Below are 21,807 nucleotides of genomic sequence, written 5' to 3' on the forward strand. Positions count from 1 at the left end.
TGTGTATTATAATACAGGAGTATTATAACCAGCAGGGCTTCATTCTCATCAAGTCATTTAATAGTGATGCACTGCATAACCGAACAGCAACCCGGCGCGTGCTCAGCAGAGCCACCAGCAGCCAGGAAGCAAGCGGGGGAGAGCACGCTGAACACTGGGCAGGTGAGCACAGGTCTCATCCAAGCGTGTTACTTTAAAATCTGTTTCTTTGGAATTTCAGGATTGGCATTTCCTGTCTCTTTCCTGCCTCATGGCATTTTAGCATCTCTCCAGTGGGCTGTCCTCGAATTCTGAACACCAATTTACGACAAATCGTTGTCATTAGCATCCTGGCTGCAGCTGTCTCCCTTTTATACTTCTCTGTTGTCATAATCCGCAGCAAGTATGGGTGGCTGTCAAAGGACAAGAAATTTCAAAGGTGAGAGATAAAGACTTTGTGTTCCAGGAGGAACGTCATACCTTCCGGCTGACTTTGTTCCAGACAGAGCACTGGGTAGCTTACAGAGTACAAGAGGTGTATTTCTCACAGCTCTAAAATAGTGTTCTCACCCTGTGGCCCCTTGGAAAGTCGAATGACCCTCTACAGGGGTCGCCTGAGACCATTGGAAAACATAGATGTTTATATTACAGTTCATAACAGTAGCAACATTACAGTATGAAGTAGCAATGAAATAACCTTTATGGTGTCACCCAACATGAAGAACTGTATTGAAGCATCGCAGCATGAGCAAGGTTGGGAACCCCTGTTCTAGAAGGTGGGGGGTCCAAGAGCAAAACGCCAGCAGAGTTTGTATCCGGTGAGGGCCTTGTCCCAGTTGCCACAGCAAGAAGGGGTGGGGGTCACTCTGATGTCTCCTTTCTCCTGATCTGTTCACCTCCCAGAGGTAACTCATGGTTAGACTCACAGCAACTGACCATCAGAGGAGAGAACGGTCCCTGGACCATCATGTGATGGCTGAACAGGCACAGGAACATACAGCTGTAGGAACTGGACCCTGTGCTGACTACCTGTTAACAAATTGGACTGTTCCAGTACCTGACAAATACAGAAGTGTAGGCTTACAGCCATCCATTGGACTGAGAACAGGTTCCCCAATGAGCTAGAGAAAGGACCCAAGGAGCTGAAGGGGTTTGCAGCCCCATAGGAGGAACAACAATATGAGCTAACCAGTACTCCTGAGCTCCCAGGGACTAAACCACCAACCAAAAAGTACACATGGAGGGACCCATGGCTCTAGCCGCATATGTAGCAGAGTATGGCCTAGTCGTTCATCAATGGGAGGAGAGGCCCTTGGTCCCGTGAAGGCTCAATGCCCCAGTGTAGGGGAATGCCAGGGCCATGAAGTGGGAGTGGGTGGGTTGGTAAGTGGCGGGGGAGGGGGTTGGGGAAGTAGGGGGACAGGGTTTTTGGAGTGGAAACCAGGAAAGGGGATAACATTTGAAATGTAAATAAAGAAAATATGTAATAAGAAAATTTAAATTGGACTGTTGGAAGTGCCTGAGAGCTGTCTGTGAGTCCATGTTTAAGAGGCTGTGGCATAGTCAGGGAGCCCCTTTCATGTGTTTTAAGCTGGGTTCTGAGTAAACATTTGCACATTGGAGACAGTTGTGTCTCTGCAACCTGTGGAGTGTGCCCAGGGGAGGTGAGCATATACCTGAGTAGGAGGTTCCCAGTGGGCAGGACTGGTTTGGTCGTCTTTTGACTCATCATCTGGCTTAGAGAGAGTGCCCGAGAGAGATCATTACGCAGCATGGAGGTCACTAACATGGTGTTTCTGCAGTGAGCCTTCCCTGTTAGAGCAGGACGATGCTCTGTTTAAATAATAACACTCATGTATTTCTAAACAAGGTACTTGGCCCGAGTCACAGACGTTGAGGCCACAGACACCAACAACCCCAGCGTGAACTATGGCATCGTGGTAGACTGCGGCAGCAGTGGGTCTCGGATATTTGTCTACTGCTGGCCTCGGCACAATGGCAATCCTCACGATCTGCTGGACATCAGACAGATGAGGGACAAAAACCGGAAGCCGGTGGTGATGAAGATTAAGCCCGGTATGGAATAGGAACCGCCGAGGACCGGAACCAGGTTCTGGGCTCCTGTGATTCTGCAATCCCACTCACTGCAATACCTCCCCTCTCGCTCCACACTGCCTAGCCTGCTTCCAGGTTCAAGGCAGGGCCTAACATAACGGCTGGCTTGGTTTCACTTCCCATTTCCTTATCTTGATCACACATCCACAGCCTGTGTCTTTTCTGTCGCCTGTGGTCATCATCACAGTCGCCCCATGGTGTATGCTAACACTGCTGAGATTTCGTTTTGTTTTTCCTGGTTAGTAGCTCTTTCTTAAACAGACATTTTCAGATAACTCTTGAAAATCTATACCTTAAATATTTGCATATTATTTGTTTAAATATTGGTACGTATTATGATTACTACCCAGATGTCTCCCTTCCTGTCATCACTACCCTTTCTCTTCTCTTCCCCCTCCTCCACCTCATCTCCCCCCCTCTTGCCCCTTTCTCTTTCTTTCGTGGTGCTGGTAGTGACCCTAAGAGTCATATATGCTAGCCAGGTGCTCTCCCAGCAAGTTCTATCCCTCTTTATTTTTGAGACAGTATTTTACTAAGATACCCAGGCTGGCTTCTGCTTACAATTCTTCTGCCCTGGGTCACTAGACTCCACTTGCCCAGGTGTATTTCCTATGTTCTAGATTATAAGGGCAACCTCGGGACTTAAAGAGAATGAATGTAACCAGGCAGTGGTGGCACACACCTTTAATCCCAGCACTCAGGAAGCAGAGGCAGGTGGATCTCTGTGAGTTCATGGCCATCTTGCTCTACAGAGTGAGTTCCAGGGACACACAAAGAAACCCTGTCGTAAAAAAACAAAAACAAACCCAAAAAAGTGAATGTAAATGCACTCAGTTTTTAAAGATCATTTAAGGATCATTTCACATCTAAGCAGTGTGAGGGGTAAAATCAAGGCTTGGTTTCCTCGTTAAATAGCTTAAGCAGCGACAGTCTCCAGCCTTCTCGGGCTCTCTCTGCCTCGTCCATGGTTGGTACCCTCTTGGCAGCAGTGGGAATGGAACATTTAAAAATGAGTTTTCCTTACCGGATACTCAATAAGCGCTGACTTAAAACAGTAGGCTACCCAGCATAACAGAGACACTGAACATCTGCTTTGTCTCTCACCTGTGTGTGAGTGCTAAAATATCAAATACCGAGGATTCAATACATTTATTTTTTAAAATGTCAGAGAGACGCAAAGAAATGACCCAGGCTCAAAGAGATGGGCATGCTAGGTGCTCGCTTTCATTGCTTTACAGTGTGCTCATGTCTCTTGTGGTACACTGTGCCCATAAATACCGAGAATTATAACCTGACACAGAGAGCTTAAAACAGAGTACTGATAAGTAATAACCAGCGTAGTTTATTACCCTCCATCTGAGAAGTGTATTTCCATAAACAAAGATTCTGATATTTACTTAGTGCTAACTTAATTCTCCATTGTTCTGACCCTTAAAATTGTATATATGCCTAATCTAGAAATAACTTCAGGGTTAACCTGATACCGCTCATTTCCCAGGAGCCTCAGAACCAAAGCTCAGTAAAACACTTTGCCTTTTGACGAGCTTCACATGACAGCCTAGCTGAACGCCTTCCACAGAAGTCTTCCCTAGTAGACCACTAATGGAGACTAGTTCTCCTTACAGCCCTCGGGATGAAACTCAAGTCCTCATGGAGGTACATGCCAGGATCTCGGTCACAGCTGGCTTAGCATGGTTCCCTTCACAGGATGGATCAGCCAAACAAACTGTTCTCATTGAGGTGTACTCAGGAATCTGTTAGATCCAGCTTAGCACGGTTCTTACGAAGGTAGAAATCAGTGAGCCATTTTTATAGCAATGCTGTTTGACTCCTAGTCTCTCAGTGTTAATATAAACAACTCTCGAAGTATATTAAAAATAGATTCTGGTTAGTTTGGGATTTAGTTTTCCACTGAACTAGCTCAGTGTGTTAACAAAGTTTTGCCTTTAACTCCATTTTCTGCTGTTTCCTTTCTGGGTCTACAATTCCCTAACGTGTGAAGCAAGAAATTGTCGAACTCAAGTCCCCATTGCTTTGATATTGTAGGCTCAATGACAGCTATAAATACCCATTGACTTTTTTTTAAAAGATGTGTGTATTGATTGTGTCTGTGTGCCTGAGTGTATGTATATGCAATGCATGTATGCAAGTGCTTAGGGAGGCCAGAAGAGGGCATTGGAGTCCCTGAACTGGTTGGTTGTATGCCACCGTGTAAGTGCTGGGAACCAAACCTAGGTCCTCTGCAAGAGCAGCCAGTGCTTTAGCTGCTGAGCTGTCTCCTTGGCTCCCATTCACTTCTAATAAGTATTGAACAGAGCTTCCTGAGCACCTCCACCTGCCAGGCACTCCTGAGTGCTGGGATATGAACTGAACAAGACACAGTGTGTGCCCTTCACCAGCTGTAATGAGACAGACAGCTAAGGAATGTGGTGTGATGGACAGATACATTACAGCTGGTGCTCAGGAGAGCTGGTGTCTCTCTTAGAACTTTGCTAGGGAAGACTTGTGTGGATGAAGGAGCTGATTGGACAGGCAGAAGTTGACTGGGTAAAGGAGGTAGAGGAAGAGAAGGCTCTTCCTGCAGGGGACTCAGAGGCCCGAAGGCCAGAGCAGGGTGCAGAAATTAGTTCAGTGCTTTGGGTGAGAGAAAGGGACTCAAAGGAGGTAAGGATGGGCCATTGGGTGGGTAGCTGTGTATCTCTAAGCTGAGTTTGTCTGCGTTGGTTAGAGGATCCATAGAAGGGTTTAAAACAAAAACAAAAAAGCATCCTTGGGGTAGGGGGTGGAGGGATCAGTGGAAACTGGAAAGCAGTCAGATTAGGCCAGTAGCAGATGACAGGGGCCAAAGAAACTAGCATAAGCAGGCCCAGAAGTAGTCGGTGAAAGTGGAAGGCAGTGCACACGGGCATGGGAGAGACTTTACCCTGGATGCCAGCCTGGGCACAGGGCAGGGAACAGGCAGCAGAAACAGATCTGTAGTACCAGCTGCAGACTAGGTCATGTTTGGGGTGTCCATGAGGACAGGCAGTACCTGTGTGCATTAGACAATCACCTTGGCCTGATCTGAAGGTTGGAAAGAGCTCTGGGGACTGATGATATGAGCTGAAGATCTGTGGCATGTGGGTGGCATTACAGCCATTGGGGTTTGCCTGAGCAGAGAAGGGCCATTTCTCAAGGGCAAGAATGTGCTCCTGTGTGGGACACCTAGCAGATGCTCCGTCAGCTCAATATCCTGATGACAGAGACGAGGGCATGGACCTGAACCCTTCATGCCACACAGCAGTGTGGAAGTAGAGGAATAGGCAAAACTAGGAGAATACAGAGTGAAGCCTGAATCTCTCCGAGCTTCAGCACACTGAAGACATTTCTCTTAGCGCCATGACATCCCTGCTAACCCAACTGTCCATCTCTGCAGGCATCTCAGAGTTTGCTACCTCTCCAGAAAAAGTCAGCGACTACATTTCTCCGCTTCTGAGCTTTGCTGCAGAACATGTGCCTCGGGCAAAACACAAAGAGACACCTCTCTACATTCTCTGCACAGCGGGAATGAGAGTCCTTCCTGAAAGGTGATCTTCCTCAGCCTGGAGGGTGGGTGGTCTCTGCAAAGGAGGGGTGGCTTACTCTTCTCTCCTCCTCATCACCATCGTTACTGGCTTCATTGTGGCATTGAAAATCCTTTCTTGAGTCAGGACGAGTCTCAGAGCTCTTCCCTTATGCAGACCTCACCAAAGAGCTTTTAATCTACTTATTTTTGACTATAAATGGTAAGGTTAACTTTTCAGGGGTTGGGGTGGGTCAAAGTGTCTCCTATACCAGGTTGGCCTCAAGCTAAATATGTAGCAGAGCCTGACCTTAAATGTCCAATCCTTCTGCCTGTGCCTCCTGTGTGCTGGGGCTGTGGGCTTACCCCACGATGCCCAGTTTATACAGTGCTGCGAATGAGGCTCGGGGCTTCATCCATGCTCGACAAGCCCTCCACCCACTGAGCTGGAAATCACACGGTTCACATAACTTTTTCATTTGGAAAGAACATTCCTGAGATAAGCAATCTTTTCAATGAAATCACTTCAGTTTCACAATTAACTCTTTCATGTAGGATATAACAGAGCCGCAAGTTGTCTTTGTTTTTGTTTCAAAAAAAATGAAGAATATGGGTTGACAGTAGATTCTGGGACTGTCTTACAGCCAGCAGAAAGCCATCCTGGAGGATCTCCTGACCGACATCCCTGTGCACTATGACTTCCTGTTTTCTGACTCCCATGCTGAAGTCATCTCAGGAAAACAAGAAGGTTGGTATCAGACCATCAGTTTGGAGTGTTGGAAACAGCGCCATCAGAGCCTCCCTCCCCACTGTGCATTGTATCGAATCACTGGAAACCGGAACCTCGAGTTACTCTTAAAAGACTACATAAGTCTCTTAGATGGTTGGTCTTATTGTACGGCCCTAAAAGTAACCGTTAAACATAGCTCATCTGTCCTCACCACATTTAGGGAATGTATTTTGAACATACTGATGGAGGAAGCCTGTGTCCTTGCCCAGCTGATAGGTCCTTCTGGGCCGTGTACTTCTGACTTACTGATACCAAGGAGGAATTCTTGCCTTTGATGAACTGAAAAAAATATTAGTTCTGTTTTAGAGAAATGATTCCACCTGAGTGAGAAACAACCCGTCAGTGAAATGGTATTGTAGGAGCAGGGATCTAGATGTGTGGTGTCTGTTCCTCTGTCGCGCACCAGCCAGCCAGGGTTCCTGTGGAAGGGCACCGGGAAACTTGGGCAGACTTGGGCAGGTCAGCCATGAGCTCCTTACAGACAAGTACGGCCCTCAGAATTGTAAGAGGTCACTTCCGGCACCCAAAGGAAGTGGAAAAAAAAAATACCCTGGGACTGTGAAAGGCAAAGACATCAATCCTTCCCTCTGCCCAGCTAGGAATGTTCTGAGAACTGTTGCTGCAGGTGGGAAGGAATGCCACTGTGGACCAACACAGGCTTTCACTTGGTCAGATCATGGCCCTGTGGAAAGGTGGTGGTGATGGTGAAAGCTGGGCACATACTGAATTATCAGCCTGCTGCTGCGGACATTGGTCTTTGGCCCAGCCCAACAGGATAGGCTAGAGGAGGCTGCTGTCGGAGGTTGATTAGCCTGTCGTCTCCACTGTGTAATGACACAAATCACGGGAGCAGTGGGAATGGATAGAAATGGGCGGTAGGGAATGTTGCCAGGTATAGGCTGAGACTTAGCAGCTGTGTGGGTGACAAAGATTCAGGAAAGATGAGAGGAAGTTAGTGTGGAATCACTGGGGAATTTACATTTTCAACACATCTGATATAAAGTGTAAGCTTTAAAATTGAGAGTTCTTATAAAAACACTAGGGCAAAATAAAACAGCAGAAATGTGTTATTTGGTGATTCTGTCTCAGGCTGTCAGGGGTTAAAACAAGTGAGACAGCTTACAGAGACCAAATTGATCAGAGATTTAAAACTTAATTTTTTTTTCTCCATTCTGCTCTGAAATGTCTAGGTGTGTATGCTTGGATCGGCATTAATTTTGTCCTCGGACGGTTTGAGCATATTGAGGAGGGTAAGTGCCATCTTCCCACTAGCCGTCTGGTTGGAAGTTACAGCCACAGAGTACGGTCAAGCCAGGGGCAGAGAAGGAGCTAAGAGTTACGAGAGAGCTCGGTGCCAAGGGTCGGGCCAGCAGAGCTGCAGTCTAAGCTCCAGTTGAGTCGTCAAGCCCATGGGGAGGAGTGGCCTGAGCGCTTCAAAGAGAGGGGACACTTCTCTCTCCAGATGACGAGGCGGTTGTGGAAGTCAACATTCCGGGCAGCGAGAGCAGCGAGGCCATCGTGCGGAAAAGGACGGCTGGTGTCCTCGACATGGGAGGCGTGTCTACCCAGATAGCGTACGAAGTCCCCCAAACTGTAAGCTTTGTCTCCTCACAGCAGGTTATTATCTGGACAGACTGCCTTCTGTTTGGTTCCATTTTCATTTAACATGTCTCCATCCATCTTTGTTTTGTTTCCTGAGTCTGGACACATCCCCACTCTGCTTGCTGAGGTTCACCTTCTCAACCCAGGAGGAAGGAGGCGGGAGAAAGAGGCAGGCCTCAGCCAAGCCGATTGCGTTTGTACATTGAGACTAGCTGGTTTGTTTTCTGAAAGAGTTTTTCTCTGGTTTATATGTCAGTCGCATGCCTGAGCTTTTGTTTATATTTTCACTTCAGTCACTTTTAAAAAACAATACAGCATTATATATCATTAGGAAGTTATGACCAGCACAATCGTTTTTGGTTTTGAACTGTTCTGGGAAATATTGAGGTTGGTACCCAGTACTCCACATCTGGTTCATCCCATCCTTCCTCCAGCCCTTCAGTGCCCTGTCAGGGTCTGTGGTCCTAGGCAGGCTGTGCCTTCCAAAAAGGACAACAGGGTCATTTCCATGTGTCCCAAAATCATCACGTCTCTCCTTACTGTTTCCATCCAGATGTAAATTGACACCAAAGCAAGGCCTCCTACACTGTCTCCCCCACAGTAGGGATCATGTACCAGGTGGAGGCTCAGAGTTAAGCCATGGAGCTGAACAAGCTTAGCTGACAGCTTCACCCTGTTCCTCCTAGCAGTGTGACCTCATGCTGGTCCTGTAACTTCTATGAGCCAGTCTCTTGTGAAAAGTCCCAACACCGTGGCCATTGAATGGCTGCTCTCTGCCAAACGCTAAGCCCCTGGTGTGAGCTGAGGAGGCACCATTGCTCCTTGGAAAAGTGCTTTAGAAATTCAAGCCGGGCAGTGGTGGCGCACGCCTTTAATCCCAGCACTTGGGAGGCAGAGGCAGACAGATTTCTGAGTTTGAGGCCAGCCTGGTCTACAGAGTCCCAGGACAGCCACAGAGAAACCCTGTCTCAAAAACCAGAAAGGGGGAAAAAAGAGAGAAAAGAAAAAGATATTCAAGTATACTTCCCATCCTTGATATATCTCTAGAGGCTGCCTTGCCTGCCTTCTCCCTTCATTGTAAGGTAGCAAACTACAAAGAGAGCTTAGGGCAAACAGGAGAGTAAAAACTCCCCCTGGACTCACAATGTTAAAAAGAAAAAAGCATTGTTAATGTTTTGGTGATTTTTCTCCACTATTTTTATTCCTGTCATAGTTTAAAGGTGTGGTTGTTACATTTTTGCCTTCCGTGTGATTGTGTGCCCATTATTCACAGTGCTCTGTGTATTCCTCTATAACTGACGACTGCCATTAACCTAACCCTCCCTTACTGTTGACCACTCAGAGGCTATTTCGTTTTGTTTGGTTTTGGTTTTGGTTTTGGTTTTTAAAGGTGTCTTTATTTATTGGGACATTCCTATGTTTGGGTCTGTGTCCACAGCAGGAGGTAGCATAAATCGATCTGTGGGTCAGAGAGGAGGAACTATATAGTTCTGACCCCCTTTTCAGAAAGTCCTAATACCACACATGTGCAGCAGCTGCAGTTCCCTCAGTTAGAATCATACTGCATTATGAACAACGCTTAGCGCATCCTTGGAGGAGGTGGAGAGAGAATCTGCTGCTCTTAATAGAGCTCTTTTTAGACCCTTCTTTTGTAACTGGAGCTAACGTTGCTTTAGAATACCGAAATGTGTCGTTCCTGTGCCTACAGGAAGAAGTAGCTAAAAACCTGTTAGCTGAATTCAACCTGGGGTGTGATGTCCACCAGACTGAGCATGTGTACCGCGTCTACGTGGCCACGTTCCTTGGGTTTGGTGGTAATGCTGCCCGGCAGAGATATGAAGACCGACTATTTGCCAGCACAGTTCAGAAAAACAGGTACAGTCCCTGCCACTCCTCAGCAGGCACCTGCAGGCCTAGCTTGCTCCTCATCAAAACTAGATTCAGGTCAAGTACCTGCTTTTTAGCTGCCCCGTGCTAGAAGGACTGAGGGGTCCTCAGGGTCCTGTCAGCAGCCCCCATCCCACCCGTGTCTGTGCTTGCATTTTCTCTCTCTCCATCTGATAGAGGGGACTCTCACTGTCACTTAGACGACTTAGTTGCTCCTGAGTGACTGGGAGCAAAGGTGTGGAAAAGCACAGACAGTGACGCCCACTGCTGACCCCCCCCCCCGCCCCCGCCCCCTGTGAGGCTCACACCAGCCGCTGCCCTTGACCTCAGAAAGTCTCAAATAAGGAATGTTCTAGAGATACTGAGCGCTGTCGCTGAGAACCACAGTGAAAGGGGATTGAGAGTAAAGAAATACCTTGAAGTAATTTTAGGATAATAAAATATTTTTAAGTTGGGTCTGATGGTACATGCCTGTAAATCATTACATCATTAGTTTGAGGCCTATTAAGACCCTATCTCAAAAAACAAACCTAAATAACAACTAAAAACTCCACATTTTTATGAGAGGAAACTTTAAAAAACTGAGTTTGTGTGAAATTCTGGTGTAGAAAAATATGTGAAAGAAAAACAGGAAAGGGCATCACTCCTGTCAGATTGACGCTTGTGAGTTTAGCTAGGCATGGGGTACACGCCCTTAGTTCTACCCTGTGGGAGGCCATCCTACTCTGCATGGTTTCAGGCCACATAGTACTACATAGCAGGACCCTGTCTTTAAAAAAAAAATAAAATAAAAAGCCAGGCAGTGGCGATATACGCCTTCAATCCCAGCACTCAGGAGGCAGAGGCAGGCAGATCTCTGTAAATTTGAGGCCACGCTGGTCCACAAAGAGAGTTTCCGGGCAGACAGAATACACAGAGAAAACCTGTCTTGAAAAAAATCCAATAAATAAATGAATGACTATAGTAATAAGCGTCACAGTATAGCAGTTACTTATTTGAAGTATGCCCATCAGAACAGACAGATGGCTTGGGATCAGAAGGACAGAGGCTGGGTATGTAAGACACCTTCCTCTTCCTGTATCTGGTCTGTTTGTTTTGATAGAATGTTTTAAAGGTGAAATGATCATTTTAGAGCTAAGTAATAGTATATTTACTTGGCCAACTTAATCATTTTCAAAAATTGTATTAGTTATTTTTATGTGTATAGGTGTTTGCCTACATGTAGGTCTGTACACTGTATGCAAGCAGTGTCCATGGAGGCCAGAAGTGGGCACTAGATCCCCTGGAACTGGTGTTACAGGTGAGCCTCCATGTGGGTGCTAGGAATAAACCTAGATCTCCTAGAGAGCCACCAGTTCTTACCCACTGAATCATCTTTCCAGCCCTGTCCAATTTAATCTTAATAAATCAGTGAGGGCCTAAAACTTAATAAAGACCAAGTTGGAGCTACTTGGTATGAGTTTATCCGAAGTTCATATCCATAAGTACAAAGTTCTCTGATTACCTTAAAAGCTAATTGATAGGTATTCATTACAACAGCGGTAGTTCCGTGGTGTTGCTTTTTGTTTTAAATTTGTGTCTAGAACCTTTTGTTATAGTTATTTTTCATAAAAGTCTTAAAATTTTTAAATAGAAATATAAATTTGAAGCTTACTTTCATAGATTTATTAAACACTTTCTTCTGACTACTGAGTTTTACTAATTGGGTTTTATTATTAATTTTTTTTAAAGTTTTGTATAATGTATAGTCCAGTGGCACTCCTAAGCTAGACATAGAACACAAAACAGTAGTGTGAGACACACATTTAGTGGCTCAAAATTCCTGATAATTATAAGCATGCCATTAATTAAGCCTTGAAATTCATACCTGTCTTTGCCACTTATAATGGTAGTTCATTTCTTTAAAGTAAATAGTTTTATGGCAAAGACCATTGTTGATTAAACTCTAGTACATTATGAGTAACCCTGATGGGAGGAATGCATGACTTGTTAGAAAAGACTGTCAGTGAGGGCAAGTGACTCCATCAGAGTTCAACTCCTAACAGTCAGACCTGGGAGTCCACAGTACTCAACACAGGCAGACCAGGGAGTCCACAGGACCCAACACAGGCAGACCTGGGAGTCCATAGTATCCGATACTAGCATCACTTCCACTGTCAAAAAAGTCAGGTCACCTCACTCCTTGTTTAACTGGATTCAGCATGCTAATTTATGTATGCAGTTGTGGATCTCTGCAAGAGGGTTGTATGACAATTTTACTAACTTTGTTTGGAACACTTTGTATTCCCACACTCAATTCTGTGGGACCCACGTTAGGAGAACACTGGTTTGCAGCCACTTGTCCAAAGCACAGTGTATGTGGCATGGGTCTCATGGTAAATGGTTCTTTGTGCCACAGGCTCCTGGGTAAACAGACTGGTCTGACTCCTGATGCTCCACTCCTGGATCCCTGCTTGCCTCTGGACATTAAAGATGAGATCCAGCAAAACGGGCAGACCCTATACCTTCGGGGGACCGGAGACTTTGACCTGTGTCGAGAAACCCTGCAGCCTTTCATGAACAAAACCAATGAGACCCAGACTTCCCTCAATGGCGTCTACCAGCCTCCAATCCACTTCCAGAACAGTGAATTCTACGGCTTCTCTGAGTTCTACTACTGCACCGAGGATGTCTTGCGAATGGGGGGAGACTACAATGCTGCTAAATTCACTAAAGCTGCCAAGGTAATGTGCCGAGAAGGTCTGTGCTGTGCAGAGACCATGCGGGCTGCAGGTCCTGCCTCTGTCTTCTTGTAGGGAAACATTTGTAGTGAATCGTTGGGATGTCCTTTCCCTTCACTTGTCCTGTGGGGAGCAGTCACAGAAGAAAGTCTAAGCTCTACTAACGGTATTATCACCAGGAATGTACACAACAGAGTCTTGAGTTGACTTTTGGTTGACACATCTCAAAATCCTTTCAGCAGCCACCCACCCCCCATAGCAGCCAGGACACACCTATGATCTTGTTCCCGCTGCTCTCCCTCTTTGTCAGAGGTTTGCTCTGTCAAATGTCATCAGCCTCAATGGTTCTTGTCTTCCAGTCATAGCCCATTGCCCTTCAAGTTCATCAATTCATCAATTGTCCCATCTGTGCTGTGGTTGTCTGGCTACTGACGTTCAGTCTCTGATCCTAACCCATTGAGTTTCATGATTCTAAACAAATCCACAGTTTTCTCTGTCTGTCTGTTTTGTGCCATCTTAGTTGATTTACCAGCCATCCAGTCCCCTTCCTCCAGGCATGGCTCTTGTATGATTTTATTTATAGTGCTGGGAATGGAGTCCCGGGCCTCATACATGCTGGGCAATGCTGTCTCACTGAGCAGTGTCCTGAACCCTCTGCCTCTCTCTCTTTCTGATGCCCCTCCCACCCCTGTAAGCAGCGGTAGTTTCTCTCATGAGTACTCCTCAAGCCTGTCCCTGATTCCTGTTCTACTCTCACTGTCCTTGCCAGCCCTCTGGCTCACCAGGCGCTGTCCAACAGGTCCTCTGTGTTTGGTGTCCCTGGGGCTCACCTGCATGCTGTCCTGGGGTGTTCAGTCTGAAGCTTTCATGCAGCCACCTTGCTGTACTAGTTAAAGTCTTCAGCCGTTTCACAGGCTGAATTCCACTGGTCTCAGCCTGTCACCCTGGCTCAGTATCCTGTCAGCATGGCAAGCAGCATGGCCTCACACTGTGAACCCCAACCTCCCTCCCTCCCTCCCTCCCTCCCTCTCTCTCTCTCTCTCTCTCTCTCTCTCTCTCTCTCTCTCTCTCTCTCTCTCTCTCTCTCTCTCTCTGTGTGTGTCTGTCTGTGTCTCTGTCTCTGTCTCTGTCCCTCTGTCTGTCTCTGTCTGTCTCTGTCTGTCTGTCTCTCTGCTCCCCCCTCCCCCGTGCTTCTCCATTCCTCCCCCGTGCTTCTCCATTCCTGATGTTTTCCCTCCCCCTTGCCTCAGGCCAAGCGCATCCCCTCGTGCTCCCTGTCACAGCATCTCTCTAGGTGCCAGCTTCTTCACCCAGCAGAGAGGGGAGGAGTCATGTTGGGAGGTCAGCACCCTTCCAAGGACAGTGTTAGTGGGTGTGAGCAGTTAACGTGACTCCAAGTGACTTCCATCACCATCCTTCCCCTGTGCTAAGTCTGCTCCAAACCCAAGGACTCAGTTTGAATAGGCCAAAACCAGTTTCACTTTGGCAGAGTTTATTCTGGTGCCGTGGCAATGGGAGGTTGTTGGTGGGAGGATTCCCAGGTAAACAGCAAGCACAGTTTGGTCTCCAGGGACTCAAAGAGCCCAGGCTCAAGTTGACTGCACAGACGTCGCTCTGCTTGTGTGTTTCCTGTGCCTGTTATGAATATGAACTTGGTAAGACATTTGTAAGTGGAAAAGCTATTTTAATAAGCTTTAATAAGGGATGGTTTATTTGGGGTGAAACTGTTTTCAGGATTACTGTGCAACAAAGTGGTCGATCCTGCGGGAACGCTTTGACCGAGGACTCTATGCCTCTCATGCCGACCTCCATCGACTGAAGTAAGTAGTCGACACTCGAGTCCTAATCTGCCCGGTGACCCTCTTTATCCTCTGTTCTTCTATACCCTTAGCCTCTTTCCAGTGGGACACGTTTTTGTTAAGGGTTTTCTGCTCAGTTTTGAAATCTTTGTCCCTGTTTGCTCTGCACATCAGAGTTGTATGGGATGCCGCCCGTTTCAGTTTCCCTGTCCCCGCCCCCCCGCCTGACTCCCCAGGACATTAATGCTATGGTTTATAAGATCCCTGTGTTTCACACTGGGGCAGTGACAGAGTCTTATCGCTTATTACTATGACTTATCACTTACTTAGTCCAGCACTTAGTAAAAGGGGGAGGGGCTCTAATAAACATTGAGGCTCGGCTGAAAGGATCCTCCTGCATTTACCTTCTGCCTTAAAGAGGATGGGGTCTCCAGGAGCTGGAACGCGGCAGCGTTTGCTCAGTAAGTGATGGCGTGCTGAAGGCATGTGGAGGGTGGCATCCCACAGAAGCAATTTGGTGGTGCTGTTTCAGGCTAGTCAGTTCCGACAGTAAACTGCCCTCTCTGTAGGGCTACAGCCTGAGCTCAATAATCACGTAGCAGCCACATGTGCTGCCTTCTCAGAGCTGGCCCGTTGCAAGCTGGGGACGACAGCCTGGCCGACCCGTGTCTGTGCTTGGCGTCTGTAGGTATCAGTGTTTCAAATCAGCCTGGATGTTCGAGGTGTTCCACAGAGGCTTCTCCTTTCCTGTCACCTACAAAAGCCTGAAGACAGCCTTGCAGGTGTATGACAAGGAAGTGCAGTGGACCCTGGGGGCCATCCTTTACCGGACCCGCTTCCTGCCCTTGAGGTAGGCTTGAGAGAGGCACAGGCATGGTTCTCTGGAGCGCGCTGCCTCCTGGTGGCTGTATTCTGTGGATGCATCAGAGCTGTGAGGCTAGCCAGACTAACTTGGGTTAGTTATCTTTGGTTAGTTAACTTGGGTCTTCTCCATCTCCCTCCCAAGGGGCTTCCTTTTCTCCCACAGCATAACAACTCTCTGTGGTGCCACCCTGTGTCCCATTTGTCTGTCCCCTAACCCCTGTAGAAGGGTCCATTTAGTGGTGATCCTTATGGCTTCGGGCTCCTTCTGTGATAGTATAGTATCTAGGATTGCAAAAGAAACTATTGTATTGAAGCACATCTGTGACACTGTGGTAGCAGACAGACTTGTGATGTAGGGGTACATCATTATGAGTGCACTGTCTTGCAATGTCTGGTAGCAGAACCATCTTGTCTGTTCCTTCAGCATGGTGATGACTGACAGCTGAGGCGTCGGCCTTCAGAGTGGGCCCAAAGCATCAGTCATCGTCCTTAGCACCCAAGTGTCCGCTAATACTTTTAAGACTGTGGCATTGTCTGTGTAGACATGACCAAAGGAGATCCTAGATTCCAGTCCACACTTGGTCACATAAAGACATACAGCTTTCTTTATTCAAGTTCTCAGACCTAGCTCAGATGACCACATTTAAAACCTTATTTATCTACTGTTCTAAGTTGGGTCAGCTCCAAAAATTCTGTTTAGGAGCCATTACTGATTACACAAATATCCACATGAATGTGTTTGCCCCACCAACTTCCTTGTAAAAACAAAACCCTGGGACCTACATTTATCAAGTGTGTGTTGATGAAATGATAACGCTCATGTCTTAAGGACATGCTTCCACATGTCATTATCTGAGTGTTAACAACATAGTTGACAGGGAACCCACTTTGGGCTTGCCATCCCCTGGTCTGAATGTAAGGAAAGCCAGGAACAGCAGACCCTGCCTGGCACCCTTCTCATTGTCGTTTCTGTTTGTCTCTGTGCCACAGAGACATCCGGCAGGAGGTGTTCCGAGCTGGCCACGCACACTGGCGGGGCGTGTCCTTCGTCTACAACCACTATCTGTTCTCCGGTTGCTTCCTGGTCGTCCTTCTGTCCATCCTTCTCTACCTGCTGCGGCTGCGGCGCATCCACCGCAGGGCGCCCCGCACTGGCTCTCTGTGGATGGAGGAAGGCCTGCCCTCCCAGAAGGGCCCTGGGCCCTTGTGACAGACACTGCGTCAGCCTGAAGAAGACTCTACAGGAAAAGCCATTTTCACCTCAGGGTTTCTTGTATGCTCAGACGGTTTTGTTTGCCCCTTTCCTTTCTGTTACAAAAACCCTCTGATTGTAAGCCCTGCTGTCTAGAGGTACTACCATTGTGAACACAGCTTTAACAGGAGGGGTGGGCATAGGGAGTTCACTCTGCCACACATGAGTAAGGTTGGTAGGACATGCTGCACTTTCAGCACACGCACTTGGATGCAGTGCAAGGGGACAGAGGCAGGTTCCCATCAGTGTGGGTGGCACTTCAGAATGTCCTGGGATGGAACCAAGCCGTGAGTTAGACCCTCTTTCCTCTCCAAACACCTCAACCTAGAAGGGAGGCGTTTGGTTTTATTTGCTGCTCAGGTCCATCACCATCGGTGTTTTCTTGACAGATGTAAGACTTTAGTCTTTCATAGGAAAAATCGACAAGATGGTGGCACAGGGAGGTGACACTGAAGAGTGGTCAGTGATGAGAGCTCCAGAGGCGAGCCATGCTCTGCCACAGACAAGCACACACCTGCAAAGCAGCCGCGCTTGTCTCTGTGGCCCTCTCAAAGCAGCCTTGGGGTTTGTTTGAGTGCTCATTTGTTTTGTTTGTTTGTTTGTTTTTAAACCAGAAAGTTCTTTAAGTTCCCCTGGTCCATAGGTCTGAGAGAAAGCTGAGTGTGCCCTGCAGGCGCCCAGCGCCTCTGAGCCGAAGGTCTGTGCTGTTGAGCTGCCCCAGGCTCTTCCTCTTCCAAGCTGTCACCCCACTGTTCAGATCTCTTCACTGTTTTTCTTCAGGACACCCCACACATTGCCTGACAGTCCTTGTTGTCACGCTGTGGTTGCAGCTGTCGTTGGCAATGCCACTGTAAGCCCACACCGTGGAAGAGCCTGAATTTAAAATAAGAAATAAATGCACACGTTGAAAACAGACTTGACATTTTAAATAGAAACCTGAAAAGGACAACCAGGGACATGCGAGGCTGGTGGGAGCTTCGCTCATTCATTCGTTCATTCGTCCACTTGCTCGTTTGTTCTTATGCTGTTGATTTATGTCAGAAATGTGGGGATCCCTGCACATGGGGGTCGTTTTATTTTGGTAGTGATGGTGACGCACATACTTCCTACCTCCATAACATGTAAGTTGAAGTAGTCGGCAGTAGATGGGTATTTGGAGAACCTTCAGCTGCTTATTCAAAACTGAGAGAGAGAAGAACTGCGACTCCAAAGCCCTGTCACCCTTAGAGAGAGACCACTTAAGACTTCACATTTATGAAAGAAACCCAAGTTCCTCATCTCTTCAACGTGACCATTGTAGATGAAAGACACCAGTGGAGGTTAGGGGCGTGACATTAGCCTCTGTGCAGATCATGCTCCAGGGGACATGCACTGGTATAAATATTCTGTAAATCTGAGAGGGTCAGTTTCTGAAGCCACCAGCAGCTTTAATCCTGCCACAGGTAAGCCGGTCATTAGAGTCCTAGCTGTCACCATGCTGACGTCTTTCCCTTGAATTTCTAAGCCGGTGTGTGTGTGCATCTCTCTGTGTCTGTATCTGTCTGTCTGTCTCTCTTTGTCTCTGTCTCTGTCTGTCTCTGTGTGTGTGTGAGTGTGTGTGTGTGTGTGTGTGTGCCCTGTGAACTGTCTGACGAAGAGGAAGGGTGGTGTTAGACTTTATTTGAACCTCTCTCCCAGTGTCAGGCAGGAGGAATGGTGAGGCCCCATAATCTGAAAATGTGTAACCACCACCTCGAGTTTGGGGCGTCTGCCTTTACAGCCAAGGCAAGCAAAAGCCAGTATAAGAACCTGCTGAAATCTGCCTACCTTCTTTAAGATGTCCTTCCTCTACTTTAGGTAGAGAAGATGCTCATCTGGTCCTGCTCTTGCAGTTTGGGGGCAGAATGGGAACAAGCAGGCACTCAGCTCTCAGCCTGTAACAGGATCCCTGCTGCAAGGACCAACCTAAATCTTCAAAGTATTCCCCCGGCTAGGGTTCCCAGGGCCACACCGCCTGCGATTATCTGATAGCCTCTGGAGCAAGACCTAATAACCATTGCAGATCTTAGCCTTTGAGCTAAGAACATTATTTTCAGCTTCTGAAAGGATTGCTTTAGCAGGACTTGACATGCACACTGTTAATCCCTTGTGAGGTAGGGACAGGCAGATAGACTTCTGTGAGTTTAAAGGCCAGCCTGATCTACATAGGAAATTTCCAGCTACTACCATCTCAAGAAAAAAAAAAAAAGTAATCGCAGCATGGGGAGGCTGAGGCAAAAGCATAAAGATTTCAAGGCAGGTTGCAATCCAATCCCTACCAAGAAAAACAAAAAACAAAAAAAAACAAAAACCAGAAACTTCCTGGCCTTATAAGATCTGAAATATTTACAAATGCCCCTTTATAGAAAAATTTGCTGGCTGTTATTGTATTGGCTTCCTCTTACTACAACAAATTCTGAGACAATCAGCTTACAAAGAGAAAAGGTTACCTTTATCACAGTTTTGGAGGTGTCCTGTGGTTTTTGGCCCTGTTTAGGTCCAGTGCTGAGACAGCTCGGTATGGCAAGAACAAGGGCGAGCACAGAACCACTGCTTCTCAGCCAAGAGCAAGGGGTGGGGGCACACTCCCCTGCAAGGGCACACCCTAGTGACCTGAGAACATCCTGTTTAAGCCCCATCTTACAATTCCTCTGCCTCCCCTAACAAAGTCGGGGGGCCTCGTCTCTAACACAGAAGCCCACAGGGACATTGCAGGTTCCAACTCTGCCTGTGAGCACGAGCCGCTGCTACAAGGGAAACAAGCTGCTCAATCCGAGCTGCTGTTCAGTCCCCAGATGGGAAGTAACCACACATCTGTCTTGAAACATCTGCTTGAGAGGTTTTGCTTTGCATGTCCATTACGTCCAAGGTCCGTTTCATCTGTCTGTCTGTCTGTTTGGTTTGGTTTGGTTTGGTTTGGTTTGGTTTGGTTTGGTTTGGTTTGGTTTGGTTTGGTTTTCCAAATCAGGAAATCTATGCTTCCCCAGATTTTGAGAACAACAACAAAAACCCTTTAGGAAGCTCCTGCAGCGCTGAGGGGGTTCTGAGTCCGAGGAATCCCTGCTCAGAGGGGGCCTGCAGCTGCTCATTGCTGTTGATACCATGTAGCAGGCCACCCTGTGCTCTGAAGATGGTCACGAGTGAGAGATAGGCAGGGATAAAGCTGCTTTGGGACAGGGATTCCTGCCACCCAGGAGCTGGCCAGGAAGCCAGGGAGCTGCACCTCTGGAATAGAAAGAAGACTCGGGCCGGGGAGGTTGCTAGGAAGATGGTCACGTGAGCATATTCTGCATAAATCCCTGACCAAGAGACAGCAGTGAATTAATTCACAGTCACCCTGCGCTATTCCCAGTGGCTGCATTCTAAACCACCCAGGGCTGTTCTCCGATTTTGGGTACCTGATAGAAAAAGGAAAACCTAGAGCCACACCCTTCAGGCTGTGCACATTTCATACGTAAACCTCTGGCTTTAGCTGAGCTCCCACCCCAGGCATAGGTGATGGAGAAGCTGGCAGCTTAAGGCCAGTGTTATTGGTCTCTTCTTGACCACCCTAAGGTAGGTCACTGTCCACTGTTACCGACCCCACCCATGCAGTGTAACCAGCCCTAAGCAGACACTCATTTTAACCCAGGTCTATATGGAATAGTGTTCCTTACGAGAAGCACGTGTCAGCAAGACACTAAAAAGGCAAATGTGTTTTCTGAGCTTTCAAAAGGACACCATCTCCACTCTGGAGTCCTGTGTGATAGATAACGTACAATGCAGCAAAACTGCCTCTACTTAAAGCATTTCACATACTTCAGTGCTCCGTTTTCCTCCAGTGTTGAGTTTCCCTCTAGGTCGGTGTTTCTCAACCTTCCTAATGCTGCGACCCTTGATACAGTTCCTCATGTGGTGAACCACTCCCCCCCCCACAACCAGAAAAGTCATTTTTGTTTTGGTTTCATAACTGTAATTTTGCTACTGTTATGGACCATAATATAAATATCTGATATGGATATAGTCTTAGGCAACCCCTATGGAAAGGTCATTCACCCCTCCAAGGGGGTCGGGACCACAGGTTGAGAAACACAGCTCTGCGTGATACACAGTGTGAACAGCCTGGGAGAATGCTGTGTGCCTGAGATGTTTTACAGTTAGGGATCACAAATCTAAGGGAGTACCTTTAAATGTTTTTTGTTTGTTAAGTGATAGATGTCTTTTAAACTAAGAAATGTTGTTTTGGGAAGCACCCGTGTATCTACTTTCCAGGTTAGGCAGCCTGCTGTCGCACATTTAGGCATGGCTGGATGCTGAAAATAACTGTCATCCAGGGATCCAGAGCCCCTGTGTGCTTTTCTCCTTGTGATTTAAATAGACTCCTCTGTGACGTCTGAATCTTGTTAGAATGACTGGCTGAATTCGAGTCTAAATTCAGCCAACTAAGCTGCGTCTACACACTTTGTTTTTGTTATGTTGAGCTTGCAGCAAGAAGAGACTGAGAGCTGTGGGCACCATGTCCGATAGCACAGAAACCAGGAACTTCCCAAGGAACAGGACTTAACCAGCTCGCACTGTTAGGCCTCTAGGGGCCTAACCGAGGCAGCTGCTTATAAGGTCACTGTGGTCTGGAGAGGGTTCAAGGGGTGAAGCTCTTGCCGTGCAGGCATGAGGAGCTGCGTTTGAAATCCAGAACCCATGTGGAAAGCCACCCGCTGTGGCACATGCTTGTACTAGCACAGCCTACAGAGACAGGGAGATCCCTGGAGCATGATGGCCAGCCAGCCCAGCTTGGTGAATAAGAGATTCCACCTCAAAAACCAAGCTAGACAGCATCTGAGGAACAACACAGGAGTTGATCCCTGCCCTTCCCACACATGGCCACATGTGTGCATTCACACACAAAAGTAAGGTTTCCATTTTGAAGTACCTGTTTACATATAGATAAAGAAATGACTGGGGGCCTGAGAGATGAATCAGTAGTTAAGAGTGTTAGCTGCTTTTGCAAAGCATTTGAGTTCACTTCCCAGCAGCCACAATTGTCTATAACTCCAGGGAATCTCAGGCCCTCCTATGACCTACATGGGCACTGCACAAATGTAACAATGTGGCATACACACACACACATAGACACAAAGTTCTTAATTTTTTAAAGGATTTATTTTATATATGTGAGTATACAGTCACTGTCTTCAAACACACCAGAAGACACATCAAATCCCATTACAGATGGTTGTGAACTAACACGAGGTTGCCGGGAA

The 21,807-nt window shown here is 47.3% G+C and overlaps 1 protein-coding gene across 2 annotated transcripts in view; it reads left to right on the top strand.

Moving 5' to 3' along the window:
* Entpd4 (ectonucleoside triphosphate diphosphohydrolase 4) overlaps nucleotides 1–17,464 on the top strand; it is a 29,782-nt gene extending 12,318 nt beyond the window's left edge. Inside the window, exons 3-13 of one of the 2 annotated variants that reach the window (XM_021181808.2) lie at nucleotides 221–418; nucleotides 1,850–2,055; nucleotides 5,510–5,660; nucleotides 6,280–6,383; nucleotides 7,616–7,675; nucleotides 7,888–8,042; nucleotides 9,736–9,902; nucleotides 12,313–12,637; nucleotides 14,369–14,454; nucleotides 15,122–15,283; nucleotides 16,288–17,464. In XM_021181808.2, coding sequence (XP_021037467.1) covers nucleotides 221–418; nucleotides 1,850–2,055; nucleotides 5,510–5,660; nucleotides 6,280–6,383; nucleotides 7,616–7,675; nucleotides 7,888–8,042; nucleotides 9,736–9,902; nucleotides 12,313–12,637; nucleotides 14,369–14,454; nucleotides 15,122–15,283; nucleotides 16,288–16,507 — 1,834 coding nt within the window. In that variant the 3' untranslated portion in view covers nucleotides 16,508–17,464. The remainder of the gene's footprint in view (nucleotides 1–220; nucleotides 419–1,849; nucleotides 2,056–5,509; nucleotides 5,661–6,279; nucleotides 6,384–7,615; nucleotides 7,676–7,887; nucleotides 8,043–9,735; nucleotides 9,903–12,312; nucleotides 12,638–14,368; nucleotides 14,455–15,121; nucleotides 15,284–16,287) is intronic. The other variant, XM_021181809.3, reaches the window with a different exon arrangement.
* The last annotated feature ends 4,343 nt before the right edge of the window (nucleotides 17,465–21,807 follow it).

Source organism: Mus caroli, unplaced genomic scaffold (genome assembly GCF_978045245.1).
Source record: "Mus caroli unplaced genomic scaffold, Mus_caroli_1 scaffold_12, whole genome shotgun sequence".
Lineage (NCBI taxonomy): Eukaryota > Metazoa > Chordata > Mammalia > Rodentia > Muridae > Mus > Mus caroli.